Genomic DNA, 12,629 nt, shown 5'->3' with positions numbered 1-12,629 from the left:
AGGGGTGGGGGAATCCACTCCAGCCTTGGAGAAATTTAAAGGAGCTGCTTCCAAAATGCTTGTCTGTTAAGTGCTGTGTGGGTGGGTAGGCGTGTGTGTGTGTGTGTGTGTGTGTGTGTGTATGAGAAAGAGAGAGAGAGAGAGAGAAAGAAAGAAAAAAGAAAGAAAGAAAGAAAGAAAGAAAGAAAGAAAGAAAGAAAGAAAGAAAGAAAGAAAGAAAGAGAGAGAGAAAGAAGGAGGAAGGGAGAGAAAGAAAGAAAAAAAATGAGAAGAGAGAGAGAAGAAAGATAAAACTCTGTGCTATTATTTTTAATTGTTCCATTATTTATCATGTGTTAATATTTTATACTGTCCCTACACCTAGAGTGACTTTGCTGCCTTTCTTTTGCCCAGGGCTACCACATATTTTTCAGGGTTTACATGCATTCAATGTCAATAGTCCAGAGCATAAAATACACATGTGTTTAACAAGAGTGGAAAGAGACCTTGGAGGTCTTCTAGTCCAACCCCCAGCTCAGGCAAGAAAACTGAGGATGCCAAACTCTGAGTAGAAATCCTGGGAAAGGTGTCAGAATAACAGAATAACACTTAGAAGGGACCTTGGGCGGAACCCATACCATTTCAGAGAAATGGCTGTCCAGTCTTTTCTTAAAAACGTCCAGTGATTGAGCACCCAGAACTTCTGGAGACAGGCAGTTCCACTGGTTAATTGTTCTCACTGTCAGGAAGTTTCTCCTTAGTTTTAGGTTGCTTCTCTCTGTTCAGTTTCCATCCACTGCTTCTTGTTTGCTTTCTGCTTCTTTGGAAAATACATTGTCCCCCTTTCTTTGTGGCAGCCCCTTAAAAGCCTATTGCCTATCACACTCTTGAATAAAGCACATGAGCCATTTCCTCCTTTCAGTGGTCCATGAAAGTACATCTATAGTATGCAGATAATAAAGTCAAAAAAGGTGAACAACATTTTTACAGAACTATGGATAAGTTGAGGCTGAGTGACAATGGCTGGGAGGGGAGGGGCCAGGTGAGGCACCCCTTGATGTGAGTGACATTGAGTTGGCCACGCCCACCCAGTCACATGACCACTAAGTCACCCACCCAGTCACATGACCACCAAGCCACACCCACCAAATAAGTTATGCCCACAGAACCGGTAGTAAAAATTTTGAATTCCACCACTGGGACAAAGGATATTTTTCTGATAGTCTACCAGAAGGGACTTAGTTCAGTCCAACAGAAGAAAATATCTATAGCTGAGGGTTGAACTATATCTCTCTTGGTGCTCTTTGATCTTGGTTGTTTGCTTACAGATGTTTCATTACTTAACTAAGTAATATCATCAGTCTGATGATGGCTGTTGAAACATCTGCAAGTAAACAACCAAGTAAACAACCAAGAGCACCAAACTCAGATTTAGTCCACTTTCAAGACTGGGCCTACGGTAGATGTTGCTGTTTCTATTAAAACTAAAAAAATTGTTTCTGTTGTTCACAACTTAAAAAAATGACTAGGAAAAATTAGATATAGAAGCACTGTATAATTTTGGCACCTGAATCAAAACACTCAAGTTGAAAACAGTGTAAATTTTCTTGATTGACTTCAATACATTCGATCCTTGGCAGGTTTAGGAACTATTCCTTTGTAAAAATCTGAAGTAGAACTGAATAAAACCAGAACAGCTATGGATCTGACTGTCAGGATTCCAAGTAATAGATCCATTGCAAGTAAAAACTCTGAGGCCAGAGAATTCCTCAAACAATTGCTTTATTGGAAATATCAAATTGGCACATATCTGGTGAAAACTAAGTCTGAAGTTTTCACCTAATTAAAAGTAAAAAGTTTCCCCTCAAACCAAACAATCAGTCAAATGGCCCAATTATTGCAGCGTCCACAGGTCTGGTGACATCACTCCTCCTTCCTCCAGCCTGGTGTGAGAACGTTCTTGGTTCCCAGGGGAAAGTATTTTGATTTGACTGCATAAGCCCAGCTATCTCTAATCCCCATTCCCTATCCCTCAGCTCCATTGTGACAGCACTGAAGCTCCAAGATGGCTTCGACCAGATCAGCTTCAGGGTTGACACCAGGGGTGGGATTCAAAATTTTTAACAACCAGTTCTGTGGGCATGGCTTAGGTGGCGGGCACGGCTTGGTGGTCATGTGACTGGGTGGGCGTGGCTTGGTGGTCATGTTATTGGCTGGCCATGGCCAACTCAATATCACTCACATCGAGGCACGCATCTCCTCGCCTGGCCTCTCATGACTGTGGGGATGCTGCAACAGTCGTAAGTGTGAAAAATGGTCATAAGTCATTTTTTTCAGTGCCATTGTAACTTTGAATGGCCATTCCACAAAAGCAAAGTACCAGCAAAAGAGGGGAAAAAAACTCCAGAGAAGTTCCTGAGACAGGAAGTCTAGTCCTGCCAAGAATGTAATAAGGGTTAACAGAGAGGCAGTTTCTGTAAGCAACACCAGAATGTTTCCTTTGTGCCTTCCTTACAGGATTAGGCCAGTAATTTCTTCTAACAACTGGTTCTCTGAACTGCTTTGAATGTTAACAACTGGTTCTAGCGAATAGGTGTGAACTGGTAGAATCCCACCCCTGGTTGACACTGACACAGCCCAATTGTCGGTGTTCCTGTTAACTACTGGAATGATGGCAATATATATTGTAATAATTCTCCCTCCCTCCCTCCCCCTGAAAAAAAATAAAAATAAAAACCATGTTATTTCTCTTTCTAGGTCTTAGGCAAAGGTGAAAAGTGGAAAGGAAGAAATGGACTGAATTCTATTGGTGGAGGCCAGAAAGTACGTCTGATAAAATCCGCATTGGAGACATATGCTGATCAGGAAGATTTGGTGGTTATGTATGTGGACTGGTAAGAAGAATTCCTTCTTTTGGGTTTCATATTTTAGTCATAGGGAAAGTCCTAACATTATTAGTTTCATTGCATCATGCTGGATCTTTTCTGCTGCCCAAGTCTCTCTTAAGGAGCTGAGATAGAATCTGTTTTCTATGTCCAATTTATTTTCAAGTGGACTTACAGACATAAAACATTGTCAAAGACTTGCAGTTATTGCAGATGCCAAAGAGATTATTAGGATTTTAGGAGTAATGCAGTCCAGAATTGTACAGCTCATTCTTTTTCTATGAGTTAGTCCTTTCTGTCAGAAAAGATTGGGCAACATGTCTTTTTAACTTGCAATATTAAATGCACAGAAACTGTTGCTAGGTAATATCAATTTTCCAAACCTTCTGAAATGGAAAATCAGATACTGAATCAGATACTGACACTTGTCTTTCTGCTCTGGAAATATTTCCTACAAGTATAAAACAAGAAGTATTGTATCTTTGGGTCAGACAAGAATTTTAGCATTTGTCATTGATATTTGGAAGAAATGCAAAGTGTGTTTAATTTTCAGGGTCACAAATGTAGAGGGGGATTTAAGTGTCCCACTTTGCCTTTGTTTTATTAATACATTTTTGTTAATATATTTTTTACTTTTAGGGAAGTGGTCAGCACACAGTTAACCTCTGGACTAATTAAAAACAAATAATTAGAACAAATTAACAAAAGCAATCTGACTATCCCAACATATCCTCCTCCCCCCTTACTGCTTTGTGACTACTTTAACAAATAGTCTGGATAATTCTTTTCTGGGACAGAGAAAGGGTAGAAGAAACCAGCAGAATAACATGAGGTCATTCTGCTTTATGGTGAAGAAAATGTTTCTCTGTAAAGCTGTGCTCTGGGTTGCATCTGGATCATGTCACCACCTTAATGTTTTCAGCTTTGAAAAGAGGAAAAATGTAGCCCTGAGCCAGCTGCCACTTTTGTTTCTCTGTCACCCATTGCTTATTTTGCATTGTTCTTTATCTCAGTCTCTGGTTTGGCCAGCTTTCCCAGAGAGCAGTTTGTAGCATCAACCAGATGGTTTTTGGAAAGATAAAACTCAAGTCAAGCTCAACTTCTAAAAACTGAATCATATACTTTTCTGGGAAGAATTACAGAAGTAATTTACCCTTATCATTTACTTTTTTTCACTTATTTATCAAACTTCTAATCTAAGTTCATTATATGCTCTTTTACAAGAGTCATAGCTTGTTAACAGGTATTACAAAACTGCTCTTTACAACAGAGTGTAATATGCCACCTCTTAATAATCTGAAATGTCTTTATTTTCCAATTCTAAGTATTTTGATGTTGCATTTTCTGTTACTTAATATACTGTATTTATATCCTAATTCTGATTTATTTATGTGTGTTGTGCTTTGTTATTGCTGCAAACTTATTCCCAATAACCTTTGATATAATTAATTGTTGCTATCTTTTCTGATCCTAATAGTAGAGCATCCATTTAATCCTTAACCATTAGAATATTTGCTTGCTATGATCAAAGAATGCATGCCAGTCAGAATTTTTTGGAGAAATGGAAAGTAAAACTATCCAGCAGCTTGTGACTATAGTTTATGTATATGATGCACAAGGATGAAATACATGTATGCATTTCCCTTCTATGTGGTCTGTTGCATCTTATTCCATAACATTTATGTATCTTGGTAGGAAGGTATAGCAAGGATTTACACAAAAGGTATAAATTCTTTAGAAAGAAATTTATTGTTTTTTTTTTTTTAAAAATATCTTGAGAACAAAGGTGCGGAGAATAGAACTCGGCTTGGGAAAATTTTCTGGAATTAGTACTTAATTAATTAGATTTATATGGCAACCACTGACTATCAGTGACTCTGGGCTGCTTACAACAATGTAACATTAGATATATCAATAAGCATTCTACATAAAGATGCAGTGGAATTTATATATTTATCACATTTCTATATCATCCTAATTACCTAAGAGACTCTGAGCAGTTTATGGAGTGTTTTTGACAACAGACAAGAGAAATAAGTAGTGTCCAAGTTTGGGATTCTTGAGGGGCCTGAATTGCCATTAGATGGTTTTTATATTGATAGGCAAATATGAATTTTGTAGTTAGATAGTTATTATGCATCACTGTTTTTAAAAGACAGAAATAAATAAGTTCATGATGACTAGAGAAAGACTGTGAATTCTGGTCTTTTATTATGTAGAATACACATAGCTGTTTAGTCACAGTTAGGATAAATCTTGGGTTATTGTATGAATACTTAATGAAAAAGCTAATGAATTTTACCTATAATTGTATTTTTTTTAGTTGATTATTGCTATGATGTTCTTTTCTGATTAAAACCCATGGAAGGGAGAATTAGCTTTTTTTTTTTTTTTTTTAAAGAAAATTAATGAGCAAAATAATGGCTGCATTTTTGTCTTATATTTCAGATTCTAGAAGGTTATGAACTTGTCTTGCACAGTTTAAACTTGGAGTCTAGAAATTATTACTGACCCTGGGAGATAGACAGTGGAAATTCTCCTTTATATCCATGATGTAAAGAAGTGCTTTTGACATTCTGAAAAGAAAATGGATACCATCTCTGTCTGTCTATTGTCTCCCTCCCTTCCCCCCTCTCTTTCTGTCTGTTTGTCTGTCTGTCTGTCTGTCTGTCTCTCTCTCTGTCTCTTGGAACACAAATAAAATGTTTAAATATTGTATTCAAAAAATGGTTTATGCTTCATTTTACAAACATTTCTGTCAATGCATATATTTTTGGAATAATATGGACACTATTGTACCTTTTCATTTTAATTTATTGTAATTTCTAGAAAAATCAATACTTTAGCAATAATTTTTCCAACATTATACATTGAACTAGGTATCCAGGCATAGAAATACCATTTAAATTTTTTTTTTACAGAAATAAATATCCAGATGTGAAGAGAGATTCTGCAAAGTAATACGTTTTAAATAGTAACATCTGTGAGACACAGAGTTTTTGCTGAAAGCTAAAGCCTTATTCAGTCCTTAGAGAACAGAAAACATCCTCTTTCTTAGGGCTAAATTCATTCCAAGTATTGAGTGAAACTCTCAAAGCTTTCCATAATTGTCACTAAATTGAGGGTTTAATATGATATGGTGAATTATGAAATTAATGAAGAAGGATAAAATTAACTCTTAAAATGAACTAGATGTTAATGAAATGTAAATTAATGGAAACTCAGGGTTTGTATTAGCCTGTCCCCTTTTTGAACTGAAGGTCCTGACATGCTGTTCAAAAGTGCAGACCTCAGCATAAAATACTTCTTACTCCTGAATTATAGAAAACATTTCTAGTCTTTAGAATATAACTGGAACTATACGACTCCTGGCCATATAGGACTATTTTAGTGGTACTTGTAAAGCCTCCTACCCTATATATGCAAATACTTGGGATTGGATTAGGAAACCTCCAGGATCTCTATTTTACTCAGTTAAAATGACTACAAGTTCTATACTGAGTTGTTGATAAGGATAAAATACTGATAACATTTCTTTCCTTGCTCATATGCTGAAGGACATGTTTTCTCTTAATGTCCAAGTAAGTTTACATTTTCCTTTTATCATAATTACTAAGAATGTGTTTTAGTAAGCATAAACATGAAAATGGAAATAGATAGATGAATCATATAGCAATGTCTCAACCAAGCTTTTTCAGGGAAAAGGAGATTAGCAAACCCAACCCTGGGCAGCTTTGTAGTGGTTACAGTTAAGGAATTGTTATAATCTAGGGATCTATTTTAGAGATTAACTTGGAAAGCTTTTCATTCTTTGATAGAACTCTGGTCACTTTTTATTTATAGATGAATATCCTGCCTTTATTTTTGTACAACTCAAGGCAGTTGGACTAAGAGTGAGGTGACTATAGTAAAATTGTAGTGAAAATAATCCAGTCAGTTTTCATAGAACTTATGGTGTCCCAGTTTCTAGTTCAAGATCTTAACCTTACATTAAATGTCATTTTGATATACTTCTTAGAGTATGGGTAAGCAAAGCAATGTACATGTTTAGTTGTTGTCTATTCAGGATATTCCTTGTACTTAACATATTCTACATTCAATTAGTACATTTTCAAAAGAAAATTTTAATGAAAGTTATTTGATTTTTGAGATACTTTTCAATTTTTAAGTGAAACTTAGGATTCCAACCATTGTAATAATAGGATCATATACCGCCTGTATATTCAATTTTAATTTCATGGTTCTGTCTTATTTTTATTCCTATTCCTTCCCCTTCCCACTCTCCCCCTTTCCTTCCTCCTCCTAATTCTAGCAAATTGGTTTTCCTTATCTTATTTTTCTCTTTTATTTTATTAGCAATTATCAAATGGAGACTTCAATACTAAGTAACTAGCTCCAGATCGATACCTTTATAGCATTAAAAAAATATCCTTCAATGTGATTTGCAGTAGTTTTTCTTTTTTATCTTATACTCAATAGCATATGAAAAAGTCAGATAATTTAATGCATTTAATATCAATATTATAACTTATAATTAATCCTGATAGAACATTTCTTTCTCTTTTTATTGGTAATACTTTATCAAAACAATAGAATGCTAGTAATTTTAATTAATGCTGTACAAATATCACTGTGTCGAAACAATATAACAATGGTATAATAAAAGGGGGGAAATGGAAAAATGGCTAGGGTGTAGAATTAACATTTTAGGGAAAGAAAAGCATTGGAATATTGATGGCAATGGAAAGTGCAATTCTGGGAAATGAATGATAGCAGCTGGGAAGAGGCAGAAAGAAAGAAAGAAAGAAAGAAAGAAAGAAAGAAAGAAAGAAAGAAAGAAAGAAAGAAAGAAAGAAAGAAAGAAAGAAAGAAAGAAAGAAAGAAAGGAAGGAAGGCCATGGGATGGAAGTGAAGAATGCCTCCCCAAATCACTGACTGCAGCTAAAGGGAAAGAAAAGATCTGGAGGGAATTGTAAATACTAGGATATGTTGCATTGGGAGTTGCTCTGGGAGGACAGCAGAGAGAGAATGACTAATAGCCTTGCCCTTCTTACTCCATGAGATTGTTCCAGGATCCCTGCAGTTTTTGTTTTAGCCAAAATCCAAACAGCACAAGGAGTTCTACAATTCCTTTTTTGTTTCTGGCCAGTTGTGGCCAATGGCTAGCCCAGAACAGTTTGGCAGGACTTTAGAGACACTCTGTGTTTGTTTCAGGTTTAAAACAAAATTACATTTTCTGTTTCATGGTTAAGAATAAGATGAAAATAAAAAAGCCAGAAATATTTCAAACAGTTGGAGCAGCAGTGAGATAATGCCGTGTGAAAGATTAAAAAGATAGAAATATTAAAAGCAGGAAATAGGAATAGGTAAAGAGTATAATTTTGCAGAGTTCTATTTGATTGAAACTAATTAAGGAGAGAACCAGGGGTGGGATTCAAATTTTTTAACAACCGGTTCTGTGGGCGTGGCTTAGGTGGTGGGTGTGGCTTGGTGGTCATGTGACTGGGTAGACATGGCTTGGTGGTCATGTTATTGGCTGGCCATGGCCAACTCAATATCACTCACATAGAGGCACACATCTCCTCGCCTGGCCTCTCTCATCCCCTCTGTGGGGATGCTGCAACAGTCGTAAGTGTGAAAAATGGTCATAAGTCATTTTTTTCAGTGCCATTGTAACTTTGAATGGCCACTCCACACAAGCAAAGTAGCAGAAAGGAAGGGAAAAAAAAACTCCAGAGAGGTTCCTGAGACAGGAAGTCTAGTCCTGCCAAGAATGTAATAAGGGTTAACAAAGAGGCAGTTTCTATAAGCAACACCAGAATGTTTCCTTCCTGCCTTCCTTACAGGATTAGGCCAGTAATTTCTTCTAACAACTGGTTCTCTGAACTGCTTAGAATGTTAACAACCGGTTCTAGAGAATAGGTGCGAACTGGTAGAATCCCACTCCTGGAGAGAACCAACCTACAAGTAAGAATAAACTTCCTGACAGTGAGAACAATTAATCAATGGAATGCCTTGTGTCCTAAAGTTGTGGATGCTCCAACACTAGAGGTTTTTAAGAAGAGATTGGACAAACCATTTGTCTGAGTTGGTTTCCTACTTGATTAGGGGGTTGGACTAGAAGATCTCCAAGGTTCCTTTAAACTCTGTTGTTCTGATTCAATGTTACAAAAAAAGTATCCATTTGAGGAATTGAATGCATAAACTGCAAGGGACTGTAGGTGCTGTGTTTGCATCAGAGGTGGTATTCAGCAGGTTCTGACCAGTTCTGGAGAACTGGTAGTGGAAATTTTGAGTAGTTTGGAGAACTGGCAACTACCACCTCTGACTGGAGATTTTATAGTATCCTTCCCCTGCCACGCCCACCAAGCCATGCCCACAGAACTGGTAGTAAAAAAATTGAATCCCACCACTGGTTTGCATCTACAATATAGTTGTTTTGTGATGATGTAGAGAAAAGGAGATAAAGAAGATTGAAGCCTGGCTTGTACCACTTAAGTGGAATAATATGTTCATTAGAGGTGAATAGGAATCCTTGAAAATATCTGAAGAGTGGCAGTGAACTAGTAGGAATAACATTGAATAAAACAAGCACACACAAAAACACAGTAATTAATTCAATGATTCCATGGTTATAGATATGGCAAATGAATGTTGTATCTTTAAGGAAAGACAGTCAGCCTCTACATTTCATCAGGTTGCTGCTGTATTAATTGCACTTGCAGAGAAAGTACAGTACAGGTATCACAATGGTGCTGGATTAGAGATCTGGTTGAATAAGATTGGGTCATTTGTTAGATCATGTCCTAAGGCCATCTCAACCTGGACAACTTAAAGCTATGTGGATTTCAACTCCCAGAATTGGGGGAGTTAAAGTCAACTTTAACCCTCACAATTCTGTGAATTGAAATCCACATAACTTAAAGTTGCCCGTGCTGAGAAACACTATTCTAATACTTCTCTAATTTTAATGAGTTTGCAGAAGAAATCCTGGCAATTTGGTAAGCTTTTTTTCATAATGAATTAAAAGAAATATTCTGATGCCACAGAACAACATACATTACTGTGGGTTATTTAATATCATGAGTGTAAATTTCTGCAGAGGTATCATGCCAAATTGTTCTTCTACAAAAATGAGTATTAAAAATCTTTTTCATGAAATATCTATTTAAAAACACAACAACCGTAACCCCACAGCTGATGCTTTGAGATGAGCCCTGATTGAAGGCAGCACAAATTGCTGATATAATTGTTTGCAAACATAATGTTGACACTTAAGATGAAAAATGATTGAAAGACAACATTCCATTACAATTATGTTGCTTCTCAGATTCTATAGGAATATTTTTCTTCAGAAGTTTTGGAAAGTGCACAGAAGAATAATTTTCTTAAATTGTTGCAGCTGCAGATTTGCAAAATACTATATTCCTAGTCCCCAGAATACAATAGTAATACAACTAGAATTTCCATTACTAAATGATACATTCATAAAGTGTGGTGTTACATGACTGCTTAGGAATGGAATTTCCAGCAGTCAATGTTGCCTTCATTAATCAAATCCCACTAGTCGTTAGGTGGGATCCATCCCAATCTAAGCCATTCTATACTTGGTTCCTCCAAGAAGAAATGCTTATCTAATATTCAGGGTTAATTTTAATTAAACTTACATTTACTATAATTAAATTTAATTTAATTTTGTTCCCATTTTAAAACACACCCATCTAGTATAATCTTCAAATACACTAAAGTGATCTTTCAGTCCAAAACGCATATACATTTCTGCTTTAATACCAGTAGCACCATGGTTGAAACAACTCATTAGTTTTGTTTTAAATGCTCTGGAGCTGACAGAGAAGAAAAATGTACAAAATCATAGACTCAATTGGCATAGATCATAACTTTCATATGTGAGAGTCTACATTAGGTATTATCTATCAGGGATTTGTTTGAGAATACAAATTAAAGAGCCGGGGTGGATTAGAATGCAGTACTGCAGGCTATTTCTGCTGACTGCTGGCTACCTGCAATTTGGCAGGTCAAATCTCAGTGGGCTCAAGGTTGACTCAGCCTTCCATCCTTCCAAGGTTGGTAAAATGAGGACCCAGATTGTTGGGAGCAATAAGCTGATTCTGTAAACTGCTTAGAGGGCTGTAAAGCACTGTGAAGCAGTATATAAGGCTAAGTGCTATTATTATTGCTAAAGGTTAAGAACCAACTATTTTGGAAACTATTCTCAACTGATTTCTTTCTGGGCATGTAAAATACAGGGCACATTATACCCAATGCCCAGTGTTTAAATGCATTTTTCCATCAGTCCTGATTTAGGTTGAACAAATTTGCCATTGAAACTTATTTCAAATAAGAAATGTTTGTTTATTTATTTATTAAATGTATTTTCCATCCATCTTGCCATAGGACTACTTTGGGTGGCAACAATAAAAATAAAAAAATGATAAAAAATATTAAAATAACAAGAGTAAATAATATCATGTAATTCATGTAATATTATGTAATTGCTCTAGGTGGTATTTGGAGCGATAGGACAGGATGGAAAAATATCCTGTTCTGTGGCTTTGCAGCTGCTCTAACTTCCCTGCTTCCAAAAGAATTCCTTACATGACATGTTTTGGACTAAGCCACGAAGGCTTCAGAATGTGGGGAAATTATGTAATAGAAGATCACAGCTTCAGTTCTACCACCTCCAACAATACTGTAAACTCTAAAACATACCATGGGGAATTGAATGGAATTTCTCATGAGCTTGGAAAATATGGCAAAAAATGAAACTTACGGGGCAAGAAAACTTGGGAGGAATATTGGGGTTTCTGCACATTGGTCTCAGCAGTAGAAGTAACATACTGAAAAGCACAGTAAATGGTCTGTCTCCCATTCTATTTGTCTACAATTCTTTCAGAAAATCTTTTTTCTTCCTTTTGGCTCCAATATTGGAAATACATTAAGATGAGGAAAAATGGCTGCAGTGATAAATGCACAGAAGCAAATAGATGAAAAGGCTAACCTATATATTCCTTTCAATAGCATGACTTGTTTTGAATGAAAAATTGAAAGTAACCTGATTCTATTTAAGGCTAAGTGAATGAGGTGGAAAAAAAAGAGTTGTCTCATTTTTCTAAATGTAAAGCTTACATCTGAATAACATCTGAATCTTTACACTATATAGGTAGAATTGTTCTCTTTTATTTCAGTGTTGAATGCTGCTATCGAAATGAACTTTTTTTTGTAACAGCCACTTTTTCTATTGTCTTCAAACTTCAGCTATGATGTTATATTTGCTGGAGGACCCAAGGAATTATTGAAGAAATTCCAGCAACTTAATCACAAAGTTGTATTTGCAGCAGATAGTTTGATATGGCCCGATAAAAGATTGTCTGAAAAATACCCGATTGTCCGCAGTGGAAAACGATTCCTTAATGCTGGAGGTAAGTAGTATTTTTTGAAACTAAAAGTCTTTGTTGCCTACATGGGAAAAATGGAAGCTGTGCAAATGTTTCTTTGTTAATTACATTTTGAAACATTTTGAAGAGGAAATGTACATTATTAGTAATAATAATTTCAGATAAGCTTATCTCATTTCCCATTTCTCATTTCCTTTCTTTATCATCAAGAGCTAAAGTAGGCAAAAAGGAAGACAAAGGTAGAAAAGCAGGATACAGTATTTTTCAAACTTGGCAATTTTAACATGTGTGGATTTCAATTCCTTGATTCCCCCAGAATTTCTTGTGCTTGTTAAGGAATTCTGGCATC

The 12,629-nt window shown here is 36.0% G+C and overlaps 1 protein-coding gene across 2 annotated transcripts in view; it reads left to right on the top strand.

Moving 5' to 3' along the window:
- Nucleotides 1-12,629, top strand: part of PLOD2 (procollagen-lysine,2-oxoglutarate 5-dioxygenase 2) — a 61,805-nt gene that overhangs the window by 21,345 nt on the left and 27,831 nt on the right. For both annotated transcript variants that reach the window (XM_026664716.2, XM_026664709.2), the window contains exons 3-4: nucleotides 2,737-2,873; nucleotides 12,141-12,304. In XM_026664716.2, coding sequence (XP_026520501.2) covers nucleotides 2,737-2,873; nucleotides 12,141-12,304 — 301 coding nt within the window. The remainder of the gene's footprint in view (nucleotides 1-2,736; nucleotides 2,874-12,140; nucleotides 12,305-12,629) is intronic.

This window comes from Notechis scutatus, chromosome 4 (genome assembly GCF_049901735.1).
Source record: "Notechis scutatus isolate UNSWTSFEM ecotype Mainland chromosome 4, rNotScu1.2, whole genome shotgun sequence".
Taxonomy (NCBI): Eukaryota; Metazoa; Chordata; class Lepidosauria; order Squamata; family Elapidae; genus Notechis; species Notechis scutatus.
Note: the sequence above shows the minus strand (reverse complement) of the source record. Positions and strands in the feature narration are given on the sequence as shown.